At 40.2% G+C, this 25,615-nt stretch overlaps 1 protein-coding gene across 1 annotated transcript; it reads right to left on the bottom strand.

Annotated features, from left to right (window-relative positions):
• Positions 1–17,251: 17,251 nt before the first annotated feature.
• RFK (riboflavin kinase) lies at positions 17,252–24,187 on the bottom strand. The gene is made up of 4 exons (XM_052778274.1): positions 23,889–24,187; positions 22,020–22,171; positions 20,591–20,693; positions 17,252–19,982 (listed from the first exon to the last, which is right to left on the bottom strand). The coding sequence occupies exons 1-4, from the start codon at positions 23,968–23,970 to the stop codon at positions 19,852–19,854; spliced, it is 468 nt and encodes a 155-aa protein (XP_052634234.1). The 5' UTR covers positions 23,971–24,187; the 3' UTR covers positions 17,252–19,851.
• Positions 24,188–25,615: the final 1,428 nt, after the last annotated feature.

The raw sequence follows: 25,615 nt of genomic DNA, 5'->3' as shown, positions 1-25,615 counted from the left end.
TGTAAAATCAGATTGGTAAAGTCACAGTTTAGAAGTTCCTACAATAACGAAACATATCAGAAAACCTGAGATTACAGCTTTCTGATGTTATAGCTCACAGTCTCTAAAAAATGCTGTGCTGACATTTTTATTTCTCACAGACCGAGTTTATGTCAAAGTTCTGTTTATGTACTTCCCTGTCAACACAAATGGTAGCTTGCAGCACCATTGGAAAAGGGGGAAAAGTCTATTCTGCATGAGGAGAGAAGGAGAAGCTGAAAGAAAAAAGAACCAAAATTTCATGGTTTTTTGGGCCATATTAGTAAGATGAGACAATTTCTAATAATGTTTTGAAAGAATAACATCTGTGTGAGTGTGGCAAATAAACAGAGCCTCACAGAACATGCATTTCGTATTCACCAGTTCAACACTTGCTGCATTGTCTTGGCAGAGTTATCAACTGGCGGGGCCGTGGGTGGGACTCGGGAGACCTGGATTCCAGTTCTGATCCAGTCACTGGCCCATTAATTAAACTTGTGCAAATTATTAGTTTTCCCATCTGTAAAATCATGATAATGCTATCATCTGCCTTGTAAAGCACTTTGAGATACATAGCTGAGGAAAAATAATAAGCAAGCAGGTGTTGCTACATTTGTTGAATTACTGATTTAAGCTATGTTTTTCCAAACTGAGACTGTATCCACTCTTGAAAATTTACAGTGGTGCTGAGCACATGTGAGTTTTAGTGGATTCAGTCTGTGAAACAAGATTAATACCCAGTCTGTGCAGTACTCCATGGAGCAGAAGAGCATTTTAAGACAATCTGCTAAACAGGGTGAGAGCTGAGGTTCCGCAGATGCCAAACATGGCAGTCCTAGCTTAAAAAAAATCGTGCTGTAGGCACCCGATAACATGAAAGCATAAATGTTTACTTAGAGAGAAACACAGAAACGTGACTATGCTATTCCTTTTCTCCCTGCTACTCACTCTTTTATGCTCACTCTCTCAAAAGTGCCTGCAGGCAGAATACCTCCAGCTGTAATCTTGACAAATCTCCCAGCCACGAAGAACTGGCATTCAGATAGGAGGCTTCAAAGGAAACTGCTATTGCAGAAAGAGGTGGTGATTTCCTTCACTGAGAACCTATTCCTAGCCTGTGCTGTAGCATAGTATGAGGGGGTGCTGCTGGTCTTTCAAGAGAAGAGTGAGATCCTGTTAACAAGTCCCTTTGCATTTTTCTGGATGCAGTGGTTCTGACCCTGTGCCAAATTCCTCATGGGCAATTGTGCTTTATATACCTAATCTTTTTCAATACCCTTTGGCATCGTTAATTTTTTTCTGTCCACTACTACTTGGTAATATTTGCTATGAGTTCATAAACAGCTGCTGTTTCACCATGGCCAAAACTGCATTTCATTCCCACTTGAAGTAATTACCATCTCTAAATTTGTAAAATATGACCACCTAAAGAAGCTGGTGAACTCTAATATTTGAGTTGTTCTTTTATTAAAGGAGAGCCACTAGTTTGTGAATGACCTTGTTGTCCTCTGTTGCTGTTACTCGCTCAGAGCTCAAACACTGCATTTTTTCCCTTTTTACAACAGTTTGCATGGCACCAAATGTGCTATCTGCTGTGAAGAAGGAAAATACTGTAGTAGTAGGGAATATGAATCATGCCACCATTCCTGTGCGACGCATGCACATAACTCACTGATTGCATTGTAACCAGCTGACTTTCACACTGATATGAAATTGGAATCAGGTCTTGTAAGACATTTTACTGCATAGAGAAAAAAATCCCAAACAATCCTACAATTTACAATGCAAATATCTGTGGTCAGACCATGCTATACCCCAGCAGAGTGCAGAAAAAATCATAGTTGAGGAAAAGGTACTGATTTAAGTTATGTTACATCCAAAATGAGATTAGCAAAGGAAGTCTGGGCAGGATTTTGAACAGGGAACTTAATTTTTCCAGTTCAGAATTGCATTAAATTAGATTATCTGTGTTTCCTTGTCACCTACTTTGTGTGTTTTACACAGACATATCTGCAAAAGAAGAATGTGTAAAAAAATTCAGTTACAGTGCCATCAGGCCAAACCACCTACGCGTTGCAGTAATGAGATCTCTGTGACCTTTTGGAAGGGTGCTGCTGTCTCCACCTGTCTGAAACCAGGACACCCCATAACAAATCCTTTCAATTTTTGTACCTAAGGTTTCCAAGGACTTTCAATTTTTTTAATGCTGGGAGAGACTGAATGGGCAGAACACTACAGCAGCTTCAGAGCTGCTGTACACCCTAGCTCAAGAAATGGCACGGTGTGATCAGTTTCTCAATGTCTAGAAAGGAATAGGGGACACCAAACTGGATATATGTCAGAGTTGTTACTCATTCTGATAAAGAAGCGAGAATCAATATGACGTTGAGTCAGAGCCTGGCCTGAATAGGAGTTTTAAGTAGAAGGTGTTTTAATTTGGAAAAAAACCCAACAACCAGAACCAAGAAAGAACATACACATAATAATAAAAACAGATCCATAGGTCTGAAAAGGTCATACATTTTTGCCTTTAAAAATCCAGAACAGGGTAATAATAAAATAGATTGGTTTTTTCCAGATTCAATGCCCCATTTTTAGAATATGGTTAGTTTACACTTTTCTCTGATCCATGGTTTCATAATTGCTTCGGAATCACACAACATCATATACGTGTGACTTTTATATTTACATGTTTCATTTGCAACTAGAAGAGCTACAGACTGAATCCTCAAGTACAGCATGGTAGACGTTGCGGCAGAAAGAAATACAACAAAGCAGTTCAACAACAAGCCATGAACTTATTTGTCTTTATTTGAGACTTGATCTGATACAAGGAACAATGATAGGCCAGAACAGAGAGATGAAGCCTCCAGGCTGGCAATCTTCCCATGAAGGCAGGCAACTTTGTCATTAATTAATTAGTTCTCCTGCAGCATTATGCAACATAACTTGTCATGCTATCCTGAGTAAAATTTTAACTGACAAGTGGAAGATCCTTCCATGGCTAACCTCAGTCATTTGCTGTTTTCATTTAGCATTGGTTCAAAGGCCAAGGATAAACATTTTGCCTTTTTGTGAGTGATTTTCCTGGCAACTTCACAAGGCTGTTGTTCTCTCGCTACATTACTGGAAATACCCTGCACAGGTTTTTGTAGGAAAATGTTTTGCAGTACACCTGTCCATTCTGGGAACTTTTTGACATACAAAATAAGTTGATTTTTCTTTTAAATAAAGGAAAGTCTAATTCCACACCTTCTGCAGGCAATAGGAGTACTCAAGTTGGGGCATTTAAGCATTAATATCTGACTGTAAAGGTAAAGGCTGTCACTCAAGTCAAATACCAGAAACACAACTGCTTGTGTACATTCCCCTCTGGGGGTGACTGGCAAATGTTAGAGAAAGCAACAAATGCTGCTGAAGGAGCAAAGTTTAAATGGAGGTGGGGGAAGTACTTAACTTTTAAAAAGATCTTTATTTTTACTTGCAAGGCTTTAAATGTTTTTGAAACTATATTATTCAGCAGTAGTTAACCTCTTCTCAGTTTAACCTTATCTTATTGCTGTTTATTTTTTATATTACAACAATTCTCTCATCAGGATCAAGGTCCCTTTCAACACATACTTCAGTAATATTTTTGGTTTCTTTCTTCACATGTATAACTGGTCTTAAATTACAGCACTTAAAACTACCCAGAAATGAAACAAAACATTAGTCAGGGTAAGGTAGCTGGATGCAAAGAAGAGAAATGAGAATTTGTATATATTGCATATATAGTCCATAGACAGTTTCAATGGGAAAATCAGAATTCAGCCTTGACAATTTCTGAAGTTTTTAGAAGCAACTGACAACAGAATGGAGGATGTCCAACTGCAGGCAGACATCAGAAGCAGTGGGGTGTTTACTCCAGCCAAGGTTTTAGAGGTGAAGTGCAAAACATTGATTAAACTATATGGCTGTCCAATATACCATCAATTATTCAACACTTTTTCAGAGTGTGCCAAATGACTAGTTTCTAAAAGGGGAAGAATCTTAGGATTTACAGGGCAGTTGGGATCGGAGAATGTAAAACTTGAAAACTGCTCAATTCAGTAAAATTAAGACCAAACATCTAGCTTTCCCAGAGTATTTCTTATATTCTTACAGATGACACCAAGAAGGATACTCTGTAAGGATTTGTTCAATAATAGAGTCATGAAAAATATGAAGCAAGGGAATAGTCTCTCAAAATCTAGTGACAGTGAACTTCTGCGTCTCACAAGAGTGAGCAAAGTTCACCAGCATGTTACTTTGAGGGTTACTTGTATAAGCAGGCTAAAAATGCTTGTGTGCTAGTATGGTTAGGTACATCTAGAGGCTTGAGAGAGCCTTGGACTGCCCCCTAACCCCAGGGACATTTAGACAGACTAGGCTGCTTGGAGCATTGTAACCCAACCTGTAGAAAATGGATTTTCAGCAGGGAAAAAGCCAGTATAGATGATATGTCAGTGAGAGAAAGAAAGGATCTAAACTCATAGGACCTTGCCATTGCAGGAAGCTTTGCAAGATATCCACATCCCTTCACTGAAAAGGGCTAAGGAAAGCAGAACAAAATGTTCATACTCCCCAAGAAGATGAAACTTACAGGAAAATAAAAAAGACATTTAAAAAGTCTTTGCAATTCTAGTTCTTCACTCCCTGAGCTATGCTACCACTAATCTTTACCTCAATATATAAATAATACATAGATAATGCAAAGTACAGAGGCTAGTCAAGACTTTCTTCAAGAAATCTCCTTTCACCCTAAATGCTCAATGGATCTGACACCTGCCTCCTCAGCAGCACGAACCCCATTGCAAAGAGCCCCAGCCCCGAGGCTGGCACCAGTTCCTGCCCCCTGCCCCTGCTCCCTGCCTGACATGGAGGGCTGGGGCTGGGGCCCTCCCTGCTGCCCTCAGAGGGGAGGGGACGGGGGGCAGTCCCCCTGTCACGACCCAGACTGGACAGACCAAGGAGTTGTGTTTAATTCGAAATTCCCTCGGGCTAAATTAAGGGGGCAGGGGGGAGGTTGGGCTTCTTCATGCTGGACGCTTTCCCTAGCCCTAGCCCCTTCCAGAGATCCTGATTTCCACGTCTCAGGGCAACTTGCCACTAGCTCTTCAACCAGACATCCTCACCAATGGCCAGGCAAATAAGTGGCACCTAGATCCAATGACTCAGATGACTGTTTCCAATCTCGGGGCCCTGACTCACTGCCTTTCCTTCCTCCCCACCACACCTTCCCCCTTGAGCTAGCATCTTACAGCTCTTTTTGCTCCAGTACTTCTTGGAGGTGACTCCACTATTGGGTGACCCCACGGCAGTGCCAGGCTAGCTCCTGGGTGCTCTGTTGCTCACCGAAAGTGACTTCAAGCTGTAACTGTTCCAATCCGTTCTTCTCCCGCCTCTGACCTCACTAGGAGAGGCAAACACCCTGTCTGCTTGGCCTTATAGCTCACACCAGTACTACAATTAGCTGTGGGTGCCAGGAGAAAGTGGAGTTGGTGAGAAAATAAAAAGCTCGGTAATCAGCTGAGGGAGGACAATGGTCCTACGGACATAATTGGTTCAGGCTATAAAAAGTCTTTTCAACAATGAGTGTCTGCCTCACTTTATTTTTTTAAACAAAGACCAAAAGTAGAATGAAGCGTATCAAATAAAAATATTGAATGTTTCATATAGCTTACAGACAAAGAGAGCTTTACCCCTCCGAAACTTGTTTGCCATTGATCGCTCCTCCTTTCAGACCCTCAATTACCTGTTGGGCTGTGCAGTACAGGCTGCAGCAGCTAATGCTTTGCACATTTGCTGGCATCCACAGAGGCTTAGTGCTTCAGCCTGGGCTTTCATGTCCCACATTCACCCTGACAGCGTGCAGCTTTCTTCTGTTACGTGCATTATATGAAGGACCCTGGGGCCTGTACCTGGACCCTGCAAACATTCTGGGACCCCTGTTCAGGACAGATGTGCTGTAACCAGAATGGTGATAATGGGGAAAACTCTCCTTATCTCCTACTACATCTGCTCCTGATTAATCTTTTGCCACTTGCCAACGTGCATTGCAACACTAGAGGCTTTCAATACCATCTGCAACAAATGTTCACAATTAGGCCCGGTAAAAAATGACTAACCATGTTGTTGCCCAGTGCCCTACTGTTAGACTGCCAGGTTTTGATCAACTGTGCTGTCCCTGGACCATTGTCAGCTGTTCTTACACAAACCAGAAAGATTTTGATTTTTATTTTTATTTTAACACAGAGCTTTTAGGACATTCTGAGCTGCAGGTAGGTTCAGATGTGGAAGTGACTCACATAGTTACAGACTAGCCATATGGACCTAGCCATATGGACCTAGCATCCATCACTGAGATAGCCATGGCACAGCTAGCTCATTTAGATTTGCAGTTATAAATGATAATAACAGCAACAACAACAACAATTTTTATTCTTCTTCTTCCTTCTGTCCCTGTGCCATGTCACACACATACCCACTTTTCTACTCAGTGCATGGCTTCTTAATAAAATGTCCACCACTTCTTCTAGTGGGAAGAGGCTCAGCACGTCTACAGTTCTCCCTCCTCCTTTTATTCAAAACATTTCCTTTACTGTCTTTCATTTGAAACGTCAACATTTTAAACTACTTTGCAATAACAACAAAGTGTAATGATTTGCTGCATGGAGCTAATGGATACTGTCAGCCAATCCACCAGCTTACAAAAAACATATTTATTTGAAACCACTGGATATGCTAACTGAAGTGCCAAGTTCAATTTGACCCCACTCTGGTTTTATTCTATTTTTTTTATTTTCAGCAAAATGAATAGCCTACTGTCTCGTAATTGCTCTTTCATCAGACATCTATTTTCCTGTTGCTATGACTGCTTGGATCAAAATATAGAATTGAATGCCGAGATCCACAACCTTCCTGGCAGCCTTCCTGTGCGTGAGGTACAATGTACAAATTTCTTTGACATTTAGGAGCTAACTTGTTGAATAAATTCTGTGCCAAGCATAACCAAGGTCTTAGTTTTCTGCAGGTATAAAAGTTCCACTTGACACATATCAGAGCTGCCCTGTTGGAGGGAAATGGTTAGATGATAGCATCAAGCATAGCTATTTTACACTACTTGTTCCCAAATTTTATTTTACTTCCCTTCCTTCCTCAGGAAGTTTGACCTCTTAGATGCTGGGTAATAGTATTCTGTGGCTGGCTAGTACGACATCTCCATGTGAATACCTTCCTACACTAAGTCCCCTAAATTCACATATGTCCCAGCTCTTCCTCCTTGTAATCTGTTGGGATTACAGAGCTGGATTTTGTTTTGGAGCACTGTGCTGAAATTTACAATATTAAGATGAATTATTCTCCTCATTTGCAATGAGCACGTGATTCACTAAGACACAGTTCTGGACTGCTCCTCATTTCAAATGAGCAGTTCAGACCAGTGCTCTAATAAATCCCTGGACAAGATTTATATTTGCCTTTATTACAACAGCTTTTAAATTTAAAAGTGTGGTATTGAATATTAATAATGAATTTGTCAAACTTCATGAATTTAAAAAATTGAAGGAGGTTAATTTTAAAAACAGCTTAGAAAAAGCCAGTAGGAAACGGCCCTTCATGAGGTGAAATAAACAAAAAACCTTGTAGGACAGTCAAAACCAAAACTTTTTGTCCTTTCATCCCAGATGTAAAAAAGCCCCACACGGTTACAATCCTGTGAAAATAGTAGAAGGTCAACAACTAGCAAAAAAAGGCCACAAAACATATCTTCAAGGTGAAAAAAACAACCAGACAAAAATACTGTGATGTCTGTTGCTTTGAACATAGTCAAGCATTTTTCAGAGCTAACTTTGAGAGACTGTTTTGTTCTGTGACACATTTATATATTCAGTTTCTTTTACCTAAATTATACTGTATCTAATTCTAAACCGAGCAGCATTATTCCCCTTGGAAACAACATCTTATTCTCTCTCCACAGCATCAGATGATAGCTAGCAGGTGCCACTCTACTACACCAGGCTCAGGCTGTATCGTATTGTAACATATGAAAACTCTTTTGGGCAGCGGATATATTGGATAGTGCAGATCACTAGCTGTGACATAACATGCTTAAAATTGTGGAAATAACTAGAAAGAAGCCAGGAACTATTAAAATGCAACTGTACAAGGACATTATAATAAATGACAGCAATATTTTGGCATAGATTTGGGACAAAAAGAGATTGTAATTTCAATTTGCAGACTGTTTCCCATGATTGATTTTTATTCTATTTGGGATTAATACAATAGGACTGATTTTTCTGTCATAATTACAGAAATACTAAGATAAAACACAAATCAGTCCCTCTAAATTGCAAACCTGGAGGTGTTCTGAAATGTATCTGCACGTTGATGTAGGAGTCAAGAAGTGGTGCAGTGTCTCTTCTTTCTCAGGAGCAGGAAGATGAATCCTGCATCAATCAGAAAAATCACATAGTAAATTAACTGGGTCATAGAAGGTTGCTAACTCCATCTGTTTAACTGCTGCTAATGTGAAGTACTAGCATATCCATTTTCTTCTTTTCAGGCAGAAAATGTCCAGTTGCAGGGAACTGGACAGACACATTTTAACATTATGTGGGACAAAGCATTGACTTCAATATTTCACAGAAGAACCATATGCAGTGCATCTCTTAAAAAATATCCTTACGAACACAAAGCACATACGATGACACACACAAAGCACATACAATGCTCTATTTGCACCCGGATAAGCACAACTTTTCCTACACACCTAAAGGATTTATATAGTTATTCAAACATAAATGTAAGTTAATTCGTTGTGTTTTGAAAGGGGTTCACTAGGTCCAACACCTTTTGCCCTTGCAAATGAGAGTATTTGGCCAAGGTTTCCCACAATTTTACTTGAGTGCACTGAGCTTATTGATATTCCTGAATGCCTTTGAACATCCATGTGCAGACATGGCACAAATAGCTAAAGCAGGTGGCAACCCAGTTGCACCACTTAGAAAAAAAAAAAGACAAAAGCCCAACACAATCCTTGCAGTTCATAATCAGCTTTTCACGAATTTCAGAACACCTAAGAAATACACTTTGTGGGCACATAAAATTTCAAAACCAGGCTCGGGTTTTTTTTAATACTGACTTACTCCTGCTGGACTCCTCACTGCTGATTCTTTGTGATGACAAAGAGACCTTTGCTGTGGCTGAGGTGCTCAGTGTATTTTTGAAGGGAAGTTAGATGACTTTATTTCTGTTGTGATATTGTTTTATTTGCTTTTCTAGGGAAGGGAGCATTTGGGTGCACATCTTGTGTATGGAGCTGCAGTTTATCGTGTGGAATGTGCAACTCAGACTGTTTTGTAGGTGAACACAAAGCCCAGGAAACACCAGGACAAGAGGTACCTATTTGTAGGCATTTTCTCCTGTGATTTGTATGCTGAAGGATTAAATTCTGAATGCAATATGAACAGTGCAGAATGCTCCTGTCTGAGTGCAGCATGGCCTATCTTTAAATGTTGTTATTTTTGTTCTCTTGTGTCCAGCTAACATGCCACTGTACACTGAAGAAGGCTGCTGCCCACCCCGCTGTGGTAACTCTGACCTGGCAGACAGCCCAGATTGCTCTGAGTGCAGCAAAAACCCCAAGGTAGAACCGTGCTGAAGACCAATACTGGCATTTAAGGGCTTTATGACTAACTGGGCTGAGATTTAAAAATTAAAAGCAGAAAACAGCAAAAGCTTGCTGCTGAGCTGCAGGCACACAGTGTATCACTACTGCTCTATCACCAGAATAGGCGGGGCTTTACCCCATGACAGCAACTGGTATGGGAGGTGGTACCTTCTCTCACTTACAAATATTGTTTCAAATGTCCATGCTTTTCATAAAACAGTGGACCGGGAAGTACTTATTTCAATGGATAGCAATCTGTATCATCATGTCAAAATCACCTCACTGATTTTGAAATGGCTGCAGCATCTTACACAGAGATTTGCAGAGTGAAGAAATGTGCTTATTAAACCAATAAAAACCAGGAAAAACAGGCTCAGGCCACACGAACAGTCTTCAAATTCCTCTAGATGCCAGAGAGTTAAAAATGTAAACATTTCTGAGGGCTTTGTGTTTCTAGCCTCAGGTTAGGAGGTAGGTTGTGTTTGTGTACCTGTTAGCTTTTCTTCTTCTTTCTGACTATTCCTAATCTAATAAAGAAACATAGCTGTCCTACCTTTATCCTTATACCATCACAGCTACAAGAGAACAACCGTGATATTAGAAGGGTAAGGCAGTAACTCCAACACCATAAAAATGCTATGCTGACCTAAATGTTCTACTAGGTCATTTAAAACAAAGAACCCCTCCTACCTGACCTCACATAATTTCTTTTTTTTAATTGCTGTTATCAGATGACTGTGTATTATGATCCACTCTACCACCTGAGAGCAAAACCTAAACCACTTACTTTATTACCAGTTGATTTTGCTTCTCCTTTTTGTTGGAACCATTACATGTATCTGAAGAATACAGCAAGCCAAAGCCACAGCTGTTAATGAAGGTGGGTCAGAGAAGCTGATGAATCCATTCAAAGCCTTTCCTTCCCACATGAGCAACTACTGCAAGAACACAAACTATCAGGAAGATCAAGTGATTAAGTACAAAGGTTGAGACTGGAGATGAAGATGATGATATGGCTTATATGGGACAGGATGGCAACAGTTCATCGTAAATTTAAAAATGGACTCTTGAGGACAATGAGGAAGATGAGCTTCAGTAGGATGGAAGTTATTAATTTAGAGAACTCTTACTAATTACTTTCTTACAAAATTACTGCAGTATATTTAGCTATTTCCTAGCATGCTGAGCTCAAGATTTTAGGCAATACATATCGTGAGAGGGGTATGGTTTCTAAAAACATACTGTTTTTCTAAGGCTTTACATAAATACTTGGTAGGCTTTTAAGCAGCACTCTAGATGTATGCTGCTTAAGAGATTACATTTCTGTCCATTGTGCAGAGAGCAAGTCCTTTCCCAGTACATATGTGTGTGCATTGTAAACTACTGCAAACATCTGTTGAAACTGTGCACACACACACTTATCAAGAAGCATGCCCATCACTACCAAAACATGCAGAGATAAACAAGATGGGTGTATTTGTCTACGTGGTGAATGTCACTGGGATGGCGTGGCAGTAGTTTACTACCGTGGAATTATAGTTGCAAAGCAATTCATAATACAATAGGTATTTTACCTAGATTTTCTTTGTTGATACCATCTGGTGCACCTGTGCTCCTCAAAGCCAACATGTTTTTCCTCATAATCTTGTAGAATGTTTCCCAGGGATACTGCATCTATGACATTATCTTAAAGATTTATGGTTGTGACTGTCTTCCAAGTACCTCCCCTGTATTCACTTGTATTAAAAACATCTGAAATATTTTATATGTCATCAGCCTCCAATTAATCTTAATTCCAGTGGTTGTTAAATAACATTTCATCACACACACAGATTTTGGATTTACTGCAAAGTGAAATACAGTCTATAAGTACACTGGCAAAAATGACTTCTTTTGCCTTTTTAACTACCTTCTTGGGCTACAGGGACCTGAAATAAGCAGAGAGCATTTACAACAGAATTTTTCCATTTATCTTTTAAATGGTTCAGCACTTTCAAACTATGCCAAAGGGAATACATAGCACTCAGTGGGTAATTTAACTTACAGGGAAACAACAACGTGATTTTTTTAGCATTACAGAAATACAATACGTCATACTACAGAAAAGGATGCTCTTTATGGCCTCTCGCTGTGAAAGAACAAATTCTTTGCACAAAACCACCATGAAAGTGCTGTTATTTGTTGTCAGTATGGCCAGGTGGCTAAAAGAGTAGACTGAGCCTTGGAATGGCTCCTTTACATTTCCAAGAATAAACAGCTCTAGAACTGTTAATCACTTAGATTTAGCTTTAGCTTTACAAAGGAATTAAATGTGAGAAAGACTAATTTTTATGGTGTAATTCCTTAATGGATTTTTTCTGTGTGTGTTAGATACTCCTGAAGACCTCAGAATTCTTCTGTATGTAACTTCGAAGGAGTTCTGTGGACTCCACTCTGCATTTTAATCTTTTAATCACTGCACTTTCAGTAAGAAAGAGAAATTCAAAATCATGTGACAAAAGGGACAAAATAAGGACCTATATTTATGAAAAGCAATATAATAACAAGGTACTTTGGAAAGGCACATCTGATCTGTCACTTCAACTCAAGTTCTTATCTGGAGGAGTTCTCCAGGAAAAACAAAAAGAATGAAAAATAAATTCAAAATGTCATTCTGAAAAAGACTGTTTGTGATATCATGCTCTCCTACACTTGTTTGGATTAATACTATGCTTTAGTATTGTTAATGGTTTATATAACCTGACTCTTATCAAATTCAAAGGCTTAATCCAAGGTACACCTGTGCAGTCTTAAATCCCTACAAGAAAGGGATGTCGCAAGCATTTTGTTTATGGGCTCTCAGACTAACATCATCATTATTTTACAAAAACTTTTGTATATATAGTAACCCTGGATGATTAAACACCCCCCACCCACCAAACCAAACAAAAAAAACCTCAAAAAACCCAAATAAGTATTTATTTAAAAAACCCAGACCTGTTTCTTAAAATAATTTGGTCTACATTAGTGCAAGTAAGACTGGAACAAAACTACATTTCCAAGCACACAACTGTCGTGGTTTAGGCCCAGCTGGTAACAAAGCACCACGTAGCCACTCTGTAACTCCCCCTATGCCGGTGGGATGGGGAGGAGAATCAGAAAAAAAAAAAAAAAAAAAGTTAGAACCGAGTGGGTTGAGATAAGGACAGTTTACTGGGACAACACAAGGAGAGAAGTTACAATAATAACCTCTCCTTGCTGTGCCCCCTCCCAGCTTCCTGTGAAAATCAGCTCTACCCCAGCCGAGCCCAGGGCAGCATGCAAAAAAATAAAGAGCTCTGAATTCTTCTCAAATGCCAGTTCTTTTCAGAGGTTCTTTCCTTTGGTTTGGGCATAACATTTCAACAATGTTTTGAATTTATCAGCTGCAGGAGAGAAGCAGTACTGGTATCTTCTTTCCCCCCAGAAAAGCAGTGCTTTTAGCAGCATTCAAATGACAGCTTGAATTAGAAGCTTGCTCCTAAAAGGCAGAAGGAAGACTGCATGATTTTATGCTGTATGGGTAGGGTGAAAATGTCCATGTTTTACAAGATGGCAGATAATTGCCTTGAAGGGGTCTTCCTGAGAGAGCAACAACTAACTAATGGATAACATTAGAAGGACACAGTATGAGGAAGCGAATTGTGAGGAAGACTTTTTTAAGTGGCATTTTAAAAATAGTGGTCAAGGATGCCCAGAGACCTACAGAGCCATATCAATTTTATAGTGTTTTCAATTAGAACTACCCGCTGAGAATGCACAGGGAGACCAAGAAGAATCATAAACTTTATAAAAGGCCATTTGTCCAAGAGCTACTGACTCAGAGAATTGTTCATTAGCCACTGACACATCTGGAGAAAGTTCACAGAAAACAGTACAACCAAGGAAACCCATAATAAATGCACACAGAACACAGCACAAAAGGATCTGAAATACTGCTTTCTATTTTATGGACTTATTGTGTCTGTGCCTTTTATACTGTCCTGAAAAAAAACCTAGAGAAATTCAAATCCACAGCGGCTCAAATCCACAAATCCCAATCCCACAGAACCAATGCTTCTTCTCTCTATCCTCCTGCCTTCTCCAGCCACAATACTGAGAAAGACATCCTGAAGGAAACAAATGCATTTAAAAAACCAAAAACGCTTCACAAGCTTTTCTTCATCTCAGGGACTTTTTGTGTTTTCTTCTTTCCCCACCCTGTAACCCTTTCTTTGCTATTGTAATTTATCCATGGAGTTTCCCAAGCCCTAAGCTCTTCTTTACCTAGTTGTACTTTTTTTCTCCTAGGCATTTCTCTCTCATTACTCTCTCACTAAAAATGCTCTTTCAAAATGATCTTGTAAATTCACATCTCCTGCACAGTTTTACCACCCACTCACCTCTCATTTAATCCAGTGATCTGATTTCAAAGGGAAGTGTAGGCTACCAGTGCTCTTCATCCTTTCTCTTTCCAATGGAGTGTACATATATAGGGAAAATTTTCCTCTTCCATGGCTCTATTCTGAAGTTTTGCTAGAGAGGAAGTGAATGAAAGTACATTATAGGAGTTATAGTCTAAGTGTCTTGAGGCCCAACTCTCCTTCCCCCACAGGTGAGTCCCTAAATCAGACTACATTTTTGCAGTAAACCATACAATTGCCTTGGGGTGTTGTATGACCATTTCATATGGATTTTGAGACATTTGGTTTTCTCATGACAAATGACAGGTATTTCAAGAGAAATATTATATATGGGGAAGGAAAGGAGGGAAAGGTACATTTGTTCAGCAGAATAGAGCTGTGTTAACCATAGATTTTTCATCTACCCTCAACCTAAATAAACCCAAGTATGGTTTCAAGCCTGAATTTTAAGGAATAACCAAACATGCAACCTGATGAGGAACAGACAGATGTCCTGAGGGTTCAGAAGGATGTTTTTTCAACTCTGACTCATTTTTTTTCTACTTAGTAGGTATATGGCAATACCAAATATGCTAGGATTAGGAATTAGAGCTTAAAAGTTCATTTCAAGTGCTGAATCAATTGAATACAAAATATCGTAATAGCAATATTACCTTTTCAAGAACATACAGATAGATACATAAGATATTACTTCTGCAATCAAACAGGAGATGACAGAAGATTCTGGCTGGACATATATATTTGCAATGAACTAGATAAATTTATAGATATTAAGATCCAAAATTAATGGTAGACATCATAAGCACATGGAATTTCTGCTCTCTTTCCAAGCAAGTAACATGTTCCGACTTTTATTGGTTGCTTCCTACTGCTCAGGAATATTTAGGGAGTTGCCTAATACACATCTAAAAACTGAATTTAACAAATCTCCCAAGACTTCACTATTTGTGAACACAACGGAAGATATTTCCCTAGGAAAGTATATAACTGTCGTGGTTTTGGCTGGGATAGTCATAATGTTCGTCTTAGTAGCTGGTACAGTGCTGTGTTTGGGATTTAGTTCTTCTTAGTAGCTGATACAGTGCTGTGTTTGGGATTTAGCACGAGAATAATGTTGACAACACACTGATGTTTTAGTTGTTGCTAGGGATCACTCATCCTAAGTTAAGGATTTTTCCGTTTCCCAAGCTCTGCCAGCAAGCAGGTGCACAAAAAGCTGGGAGGGAGCACAGCCAGGAGAGCTGACCTGAACTAGCCAAAGGGATATTCCATACCATAGAACGTTATGTTCAGTATATAAACTGGGGGGAGTTGGCTAGGAGGGGCGGATCGCTACTTGGGCTTTGGTCAGTGGGTGGTAAGCAACTGCATTGTGCATCACTTGTCTTTTCTTGGGTTCTATTTCTTTTTGTTGTTGTTGTTATATTCCTTTTCATTACTATTATTATTATGATTTTATTATTATTGTTATTATAATATTTTATTTTACTTTAGTGATTAAACTGTTCTTATCTCAACCCACAAGTATTACTTCTTTTTTCTAATTCTCCTCCCCATCCCACTGGGAGCAGGAAGGAGTGAGTGAGCAGCTGTGTGGTGCCTAGTGGCTGGCTGGGGTTAAACCACAACAATAACATTGTAAAGTAGGTAGCAATTACAACTTTTTTCCACTGTCCCTTTTCAGAATAGGTTTAAGCAGGAGGCAGACCTCCTTAACCAACAAAACAGATGTACTTATTTTTTCTGTGCATGACTTCACAGATTTATATTACACATTCAATTGAGTATTAAAAAGGGAAAATAATGTTCTTTTATTGTTCCTCATTTGTATTACCTATTCAGTATCTAGATAAGGACTTGTCTTTTTCATGAAGATTTCAGGTTCTACACTTCTCCAACAACCATTTTGTTAAAACTTTTCTTCCTCAGTTTTTTTTCTTGAGTTCCTCCATCCTTGCTCACTGCATGTGCCATGACCAAAATCACCACCAAAATTTTGCTGTATCCTTTCTTCTCTTGTCATTTAACATCATCTTTAATACCTTTTTTCTTTCGTTCCATTTCTTTTTTTCCCTGGTCCGTATGCAAAAAACTTATTCCCTCACCTAGAGTCCCTTCATTAGGAAACAAAAACAGTGAATACAAATCTTACTGTATTCATTGATTGCATTGAATTGTGCCTTCCTCTTTCACTTGCAAATCTTAGCACCTTGGAAGCAAACCAACTGCAAATTTAAGAACATGTGAAGATACTAAGCCCTTGGCTATTCTGAGTCACAAACAAAAAAGCCAAAATTAGTTCCAAATCATTATAGATCAAGAAAAAGATCATTACCTTCAGTTATGCATTTAATTAGATAATAACTGCCATTGTTAGTAATGTTTTTAAAGCTCCAGCCCATTTAAAAACCAGAAGAGGCCACAATTCTACCAAAATGTTCTTCTGGAAGAGTAGATAACATAAGCTTTCCAACCATCACACTAGCAAGTGTGGCCTTCTGCTTATTAGGTTTGGTTTTGGTTTTTTTTTTATACACCTTTCTTCTCCCTTCAGAAAATATAAGCATGTATGGAAAAAAGGTTATACCTCTATATAAAGCATATTCATTACAAAAGACATCTGAAGGCATTCTGATATCTTTTGGTTTAATTCCAGGAGAAAACTAGTAGAAAATTAGATGCTTGGAAATTATAGTGCTGAGTGTTAAAGACAAGTCCTGAACAGCATAGGTGCTTGAGGATTTCTCTTAAAACCATACCTCTAGTCTGGGCACTGTGTTGTTAAAAGCATGATTTCTGACAGATACCAGCCTACACTGGTATGGTACATTCTTTCTCGATACAACTTCAGTGATGCTAGGCAGAGGTTATATAAGGGTCTACATATAAGCAGTTGCCAAGAGTGAAAGTACAAGAGGAACTTTTTCCCCAAAAGAGGCCAGAGCCACAATAATGCGTTTTAAGTTACAGGTTTTACTCTCCTAGGAAGGTTGAACATCTCACTACTCTTTCCTGTCAGTCTAGCTTTTTAGGCAGTCAATGCCACAAAGCTTTGCATAAGAATGAGACAATTAACTTTGCTAGGCATGGCAAAGGAAGGGAAACCTGTGACAAGGATAACGTCAATTACAGTTCCTTTATTAATGGTACAGTGCAGCAACATCAACTGAAATAAATACAGTTATTTGTACATAATACAAAAATATAACCTATAAAGTTTATACTGTGCTAGGAATTATGTATTGAGCTTAAACAATTGATATATAACATTTTCTCTTAAATAATGTGGACAGGTACACTCAGTCAAACGAATGTAGTTAACATTTTCTCTAATTTGAAGACAAACACATGAAGAGCAGTTTATTAGTTTAGTGTATCCATACATCACACCTCAGCTAAGATTTGAGAGCGAGCTAACAGTTTTTCAAGTTTTCCCTTTGCCACTGTTAGCTATTGATAGCCCAGTGGTTCTATAACCAAACGATGAATTGAATTTTTGATAGTAGCATTTACTAGCAGATACAGAAAAGTATTGTTCAGACAACCAGCTTAAGGCACCATGGCTTCCACAACAGACACATGAAATTACTGGCAAAAAAACAATTTTAAAGAAGGTTATGAGTGTTTAGCTACAGTACCATGATGAACAACAGTCTATTCCTTGAATATATGCTTGACAATATATTCAGTTGACTAGTGTGGCTTTTGTTTATTCTTAAAAAAAAAAGCAGTAAAATATAAGATTTTGACATTATTACAATCTCAAGAATGCCTCAAATCTTTGGGAAAAAAAAAAAAATTCTCCCTTCATCCCTCCATTTGAAAATGTAAAATACCAAACTGTCTCTCTTGCAGGAAAATTCTTTTACAGACTTTTTGGAAATACAGTTTCCAACACTTTATATAGTAAACACCCACTAAATTATTTTGTTCTCCGTTGAAAGGAAGTGTATTTAACTGCTGGTAACTGCCATTGCCCCCCACCAATTCTGTATTCTGTCTGTCTCTGCTATCAACAGCACTGGTAAACAATTCATTTAAATGAAATCAAGTTTCTCCTGAAATCCTACAGAGTAAACACAAGTCCTTGATTTTCTCAAGACCTCTTCCCTAATAATATCCCATGGTATTGGCTGAAAGTTAAAACAATATGAAGTAGAACTAACATCTTGACAGCCCCTGCCACAAAGACCCAAACAGCTGCCTTGTTAAAACTCTCTTAAACCCTTGAGTGAAAAGTAAGATTCAAATAGGATAGGACAAGGAGTAAAGTCATAAAAGGACACTACAGAAATTGTGCGTTCCAAATTGTACATGGTAGTTCAGATACAGAACTACAGTTGAGACATATCCACAGAACCATTCTGAACTTCAGTAAATGTTCCAGCCACAGCATAAGCTGACGTCAAAAGATTATGAACATGACAAAGTCACTGCAGCTTACCTAGTTCCACTCAATCAGTAGGGGATAGAAAATTTATCAGAGAAGAAAGAGTAGATTTGGAATCTAATTTTCATTACATACATTAAGAAGTGTTTTCCAAATTACTATCAGTTCTGAAAATACCTCCTCCATTTACCTATCGCTGCATTTCAGAGTAGGACTGGCTGCAGTTACTTGTAATAAATAACTGATACACACTATAGTGATGGTATGTTATTCCATGAATCCCCAAAGGCTTTCATTTGTGTATTGATTTACTTGGTCAGCCAAAACTTTGGCTCTTACCTGCACTTGGTGCAGAGAGTTGATGAGATTTTTCCATGCCTTACAACAATGTCAATCTTGAAGTCAGCCATTTTATTGCCAGTGTAGTGAATAATGCCAAGGTTCTCCCCATTTTCCTATGACAAATACCAGCAGCACATAAAATGCAAAGTTGCCTTTCATTACCTCTTTTGCCTTAAGGCCCAGTGAGCAGAAGTCTTGTTATACTGTTTCTGCTTCTTTTGCGCCTGAACCTTTAAAGTTTATAAACTTTCACACTGTTATTTATTTCCTGAATTCAGTGAAACAATTCCTCAGAAGTAAACTACACAGGTCATGTGTTGTCATTTGTACAGTCAACTGTGAAGAAGTATATCTCAGATTCCAGTAACTCAATGAGGAACACTGATTTCCTCCATTTCAGATAAACTGAAAATAAATAATTTCAATTAACAGCTTCAACTGTGACAGCTGTGTAGCATATAAAAAATAAGAACTATAGAGAATTAATCTTGTTGGTTTTATCTAATCATTGGCTTCTTGCACCACAGGAAATTTCTGACTCAATCAATAGCAAAATTTTCTAAGCTGCTAGCTAAAATGCAAATGTAAGAATGACAAAAAACTGGGAAATGAGGTTGGAATAAAATTCTGTATGTTAAACCCAGGCATTCTTCACTTAAGTGAACTATCCATACCTTAGTGTCAGACGAGGTCACAATTAACTTTGGTCATGTTCTGCATGTGCTCAGATCTCTGAGCAACTGGTAACTTTAGGATACACAATTTATCTGTAAGGACCTAGAACAACCTTCTACTCCTTTTGCATGACTGGGTTAATGGTGAATTAAAATAAAGAAACTAAAATCATCTTGTATGGTTAGTTCCAACCTCAGTTACCTAAACAGACATATGACAACAAAGTACCTATAAAAGCAGTGCAAATATAAAAGCTCCATGACAGGGGAGAAGAAAAAAAAAGCAATTAAAAAAAAAAAGCTGCATTGGTTGGCTTAGTGGTTGTTCACTATTTTGCCTTCTGGCTGATGAAAGAAGTTATCTTCTTTAAGTTTAAGATGTTCTGGTAAATCTAGCTGCCTTTTTGCTTCTTCAATGTCTTCCTGAATTGCTGAAATAAGCGCTGCTGAAAAAGATAAGAATAGAGATATTTAGAAGTTGGTCTGAATTCCGAACACACAATAGAAAGTGAAAATAACGTGTACCACAGAATACCAGACAACAATCACAGAAGTAGAATATAATTATTACCACGAGGTTTGAAAGGCAAAATTCTTTGGTTTTAAAAATGCCTTTTTTTTTTTTAAACATGCCAGAGTTGGATTTTTCACCGTTCTAAGCACTACCCTCTCCTTGTTCCAAAAGACGTTTTAGCAAAAGATCAAGTTTCATGAACTGTTTCAATTCTAACAGAGCTACATTTTAAAAATAAATTAACAGACTAGACTGATGCTTTCACAACTAGCCCCATGATTATAAAATTACTCCTCAGACAAGTGACACAACAATACAATTTTTTAATGTGATACATTAGCAGATGTGAGGGTATGTTTTTGGTTTTTTTAATTAAACCAACTTGTACATTTAGCTTATGAAAACATTTTACTGAAATTTCAAAGGTTAACAGATAAAACATCTCATAATGGAAAGAAAGACAGCGAGACAGTGAAGACACAGTACTTGCATGAATAAGACAAATAAGAGACTAGTTTGATGGAGACCTGCAATACTGACCTAAGGAATCAAAGTTTTTTTCTGGTCGAATATATCCAGTTATGACTATACTAAGAATTTCTCCGTAAAAGTCTTGTTTGAAGGTATGGATAATGTGCGTTTCCTAAAGGAAGAGAAAAAAGTTGGCATTTATGATGAACTTTGAGTTTATTTCCCTCACTGTAAGGATGTACAGCTAATATCCCTAATTCAAATTCTCCCCAACACATACCAATAAAGGGGACATTTAATTTAGCATGTATAATGCAAGAGGCTAGGGCTTTTGCTTATGTTAGGAAGGAGAATTGTACCTTGCATGGAATTTAAGAAAAATTAATCAAGAGTATTCTGATAGCAAAAAAAAAAAAAAAAAAAAAGAAAAGCCATTACTCAGGAGAAATGCTTCACCACTTCTAGGAGGTAAGATTTCCAATGCAGCAAATCACAAACAAAGCTTAATGTTTCATCATTAAGTTGATGCATCAATTGAAATAGTTGGCTTAAGGAGAGCTTTTACAAACAACTCACATGGGAACTGAATGACGAAATTCAAGAAGGAGTGAAGACTGAGACAGGGTTCCATCTTAAGCTCAAAACCATTTTATGCACATTTCTCTCTCCAACACAGGCCCACCCATAGCATATACCAGCAGAAATAACATATGGAAAGCTTTTGACTACTTGCTCAGAAAAGTTGGCTGCAAAAATTTTTAAAAGTATATGTTTGCGTAAGACAAGCACATTATGGAGTCTTCAGACACTTAGAACCTTAGAACCAGAGGTTCATGCCCAAATACAAGTGTTTTAAACAATTAAAGCAGAGCCCTGCAAGACTCAGGAAAAGCACCACCACCTGACAGCAAGAAAAACACAGCTGTCACAGCTCAGGATTTTAACTCAACTCCTCCATCCTATTATTATGCACCTTTAAATATTTATTCTGTACATCAGGCTACAGCACCTCATATATGGATTCCATTATTTAAGAGAAGAATTAATAGAAAAATCATTACAAATTAAGATGCCCCAACATCGTGTATTTGAAATGTAGGTAGATTGCAGAGAACAATAGATTAGTATGTTCCAGCTCATGCTAGGGCTCTCATAACCAGTAAATTCAATGCATCTATCAAGCTTATGTTTAGTTAGCTATTAGCACCATAAGCAACCAACATTTCAGAAATACTGTTGTATTTTTATTTTGGAAGTATTTAAGTAATGGTGGAACAGAAAGAAAATAAACTTTATTCACCTACAGCTGCGTACTCTCTGGCTACTGAGAATATTTTCTATTCAGAATACAAACATATGATATAGATACCAAATACACTTCTAAGAGCAAACAGAATTTCTAGATATCATTTATGGATCAAATTCCGCTTATCTTATTCAAATTCAACATCTGGCTCATTTATTGTAATAAAAATCCCACACAAAGCAAAATTCTTACCACTGATTTCTTAATATTCTTATAGAAAGGATTCCATCCTATGCTCAAAACCATTTTATGCACATCTCCATTTCCAACACAGGCCCATCCATAGTATATACCAGTAGAGATATCAGATGGAAAGCTTTCAACTACTTGCTCAGAAAAGTTAGCTGCAAAAATTTTAGAAAGTGTAAAGTGTGAGTGACTTTGTGTAAGTCAAGGACATAACAGAATCTTCAAACACTTAAAAGCCAGACTGTGCCTAGGTACTATTTACAAACATAATACCGATGATGATGAGAATGATGCAACGTGGAATCTGGCAAAGTAAAAAACACAAACTAGCTTCATGAAATTCAGTCCCTGTGGTAATACCAGAGTTATACACATGCTCGTCTGCAGTAATAATTAATAAACATGTAATATTTGCAGTCAGAACGCATTTTATTCTTAGGATAACTATCACAGCTTTAATATGGTGAAAGGTGAGGGAAAAAAATCAGGTTTCTTCCAGACTGTAAAGTAGCATCTCAGAACTATTTACTTGTTAGTAAAATAATTACTTATGAAATAAAACATGTAGAAATAAATGAAATCATTATTTAGTCACCTGTCAATTTTCTACAACTTGCCTTTCAGAGACATTTGTGGACTTATGGGATTTTCTTTGAAAAAAACCTACATATTTACAGTAAAATAAATTCCCTTCTGACTGAACCAAACCTTCTTTCAAAATTGTTATTCTACTTCTCATGTGAGTAGATCTCTTCACACAAGACATCAAGTTGATTTAAAAGAATTTATGGTTACTGAATTTTTGTCAAAGCTCACAAGCAGTAACAGCTTCCCTCCCTTATTCCCTGATACCAATACACCATTTATACACAATCAAGAGGAAAAACGCGAAATTATTAACGGATGTTGTCAGAAATCCAGCACCTCAAGGCTGGTCTTACAATGTTTCCTTGCCTGCTAGGAGTGGTGCAACATGACTGTTGACTTCAGCGCCTGTTTAAGGCAGGCCAAAATTCACTTGAATTACACATCTATCTGTATTTGGACAAGTGAAGCGGACATGAGCAATAGGAAAACGTATTTCTTTGCACGCCAAGTCCACCTGCTCTGTTTTTTAGTCTCTGCATTATTCCCTTCGAACTTCCTTCCTTACAGCTATTCCCAATGCCTACTCCCTTTCTTGTTCTAGTCCGAGGTTTATGTGAACAGATATTTTCCAAGCTGCCACACCACAACGCCGGGCATGTGATCACTTATCTACATCCTGTACACCATCATGACGATCATCAGATGATTAAACGAACAAAAAAAAACAAAACCAAGACTGAAAGAAACTGCTTAACAGAGTGGAGGAAAAAAGACACAAAAGAGGGTGCAAGACTCTTAAGCAGTGCAGGAATAAAAACGCTAGAAAAACGCTAACACGGAACAAGCCGAGCCTATTCCCAGAACGAGCGAGCCATGCCCGCAGCGCAGTGCAGCCTCGGCACCGCCGGCCGTGCCCGCCTTCCAAGGGGCTTCCCCACCTTCCCCTCTCCGGCAGTGGGGCCGGGCGCCCCTGCCCCTCCTGCGCGGCGGCGGCGGGAGCACGGCACGTCTGCGCTCAGCCGGCCCGAGCGGTGCGGGCTGCTGAGGGAGCCCCCCCGGGCCCGGCGTCTCACTGGCGGCTGCGCTCCAGCCCCGCCGCGGCCCCGGGACAGGGACCCGGTGCGGACCGCCGGCCCCGCGCGGGGGGGCGGGGGTGGGCCGGGGCCGGCCCGGGCCCGGGCCCGGCTCCGCCGGGGCAAGCACCGAGCACCTCGCCGGTGGCCCTTCACGGGAGGCGTCACCCCCGCCCGGCCGCGGGCCAGTCCCCCCGCGCACCCCGCTCACCGGTGGGGATGCCCAGCTCCTTGGAGCCTCTGCCGAAGCCCTTCACCACCTCCCCGCGGCAGAAATAGGGCAGGTGCCTCATGGCGACAGTGGCCGTTGAGGCGGGCACGCGGCGACACCGAAAGCCGCCAGCAGCCCCCGATCCGCCCCGGCCGCAGGCAGCCCTCTGCACCACCTTGCTCTAGGCGCTACCAAAAAGAGGGGAGGAACTAGGTAGGGCGTTCCAGTTCTCGAGTCATCCAGCTCTCTGACAGGCACCTACCTCCCCTCAAGAATGGACTTGCCCATACCACTGCTTCCACCCTACCGGGGGGGACGGTGGCGGCGCCTGCGCTTGCTCAGTCTGCCGTGTAGCTGCGTCCGTGGGCGTGGTGGCTTAGCGGGGCTCGCGGCCGGGCGGCGGAGGCCAGCTCGGAGGGAGGGGGGGGCTCGCGTCGGTTCGCGGGCAGCGCAGGGCAGCGCCTGGGCCCGGCTGGGCCCGGCTGGCAGAGGCCGCTGGTGCGCCGTGCGGCGGCGGCGACAGCGACGGCCTCCCCACCCGGCCCGGCCCGGCCCGGCCCGGCCCGGGCCCTCCCGCACCCCGCGCTGGGTCTGAAACGGGCTCGTTGATACCCCCCCGCCCCGTCCCCCGGTGTCACAGGCTGGCCGCGCTCTCTTGGGCCGGCCGGAGGGCCGCCGTCCGCCCGCCGGCTGTGGGAGGCGAGTCGGGGCAGGCCGCGGGCGGGGGCTCGCCCTGGCAAGGAAAGCCTGCGCGGCGGGAAGGGGATCGTTGGTTTTGGGAGCTGAACCGAGGGGTGTCTCCGGAGGGAGGGAGGCAGGCAGGCAGGCGGCAGGGCTCGGGGCGAGCCGTCGCCGGCCGCCAAGCTCACGGGGGTGTCCTTCCCTGCTGCCGACAGGCTTCGTCAGGCTGCGCTCTCGGGGAGCAACTGGGTCTGGCGGGGCCGGCAGCCTTCGTGCGACGAAAGCTAAACGGCAACAGCTGCTGAGGGTGACTGGCAGTTGCCCCATCTTAGCCCTCTTAACTGAAGAGCTACGTCTTGCACTCTGCGCCCGTACGTAGAAATAACGATCTCTTCTTCCTTGGTAGCTCGGGTTTTGCCTTCTCTTTCAGAACAGGTCAAATGCTTCAGAGCACAGCAGATATTTGGGAAAAACTCTGAGAATAGATCTTTTTGTTACGTGATAGCAACGAACCGTAGTTGCTTACTTAAAAAAGAACATTTTTACTACCCTCTGATTTGCCATAGTGCTCACATCTTCTTTTCTGTCATTACCCCTGGTAGTACAGAGATTTCCTCTGGAAAAAAAGCATCAAGACATAAATGCTCATCCTGTGCTCATTCTATATACTTAAAGGAAAGTGAAAGGTAATTCAGCATTTCCCTTCCTTCATTTCCTGTTTCCAGTTGCTCTTCATGTTGTAGCTGTGTTGATAAACCCTTTAATGTCTTTAGGTGTTTAACACTCTCTTTTACATGGCCCTGATCCAGCTCAAATAAATTGAGTTTGCAGGAGTTCAAAATAGTAGTATTAAGTGTGAAAAATGTCTGTAATCTGTCTAAAGTACGGAGCAGACAGCCTGCCAGCAGACAGTCCGTTTGTATCAGTGGTATATATGCCGTTTGAGTACTCGGGTCTCACTCAGCACTGCTATGCTACACATAAGCATATTTGTGTATAAACATATATCTATAACTAGAAATAACACCAAAGTCCTTGAAGTGAAT

This window comes from Harpia harpyja, chromosome Z (assembly GCF_026419915.1).
Source record: "Harpia harpyja isolate bHarHar1 chromosome Z, bHarHar1 primary haplotype, whole genome shotgun sequence".
Classification (NCBI taxonomy): Eukaryota; Metazoa; Chordata; class Aves; order Accipitriformes; family Accipitridae; genus Harpia; species Harpia harpyja.
Note: the sequence above shows the minus strand (reverse complement) of the source record. Positions and strands in the feature narration are given on the sequence as shown.

What these genes read in the sequence shown, in the direction of transcription:
- RFK (XM_052778274.1), bottom strand. Translation starts at nt 23,970, where the DNA reads ATGAGGCACCTGCCCTATTTCTGCCGCGGGGAGGTGGTGAAGGGCTTC. An exon ending in GGAGCTGGGCATCCCCACCG is followed by an intron (nt 22,172 to 23,888) that starts GTGAGCGGGGTG and finishes AAATTTTTGCAG; the next exon opens with CTAACTTTTCTGAGCAAGTA. An exon ending in AAAAAACTTTGATTCCTTAG is followed by an intron (nt 19,983 to 20,590) that starts GTCAGTATTGCA and finishes TATCTTTTTCAG; the next exon opens with CAGCGCTTATTTCAGCAATT.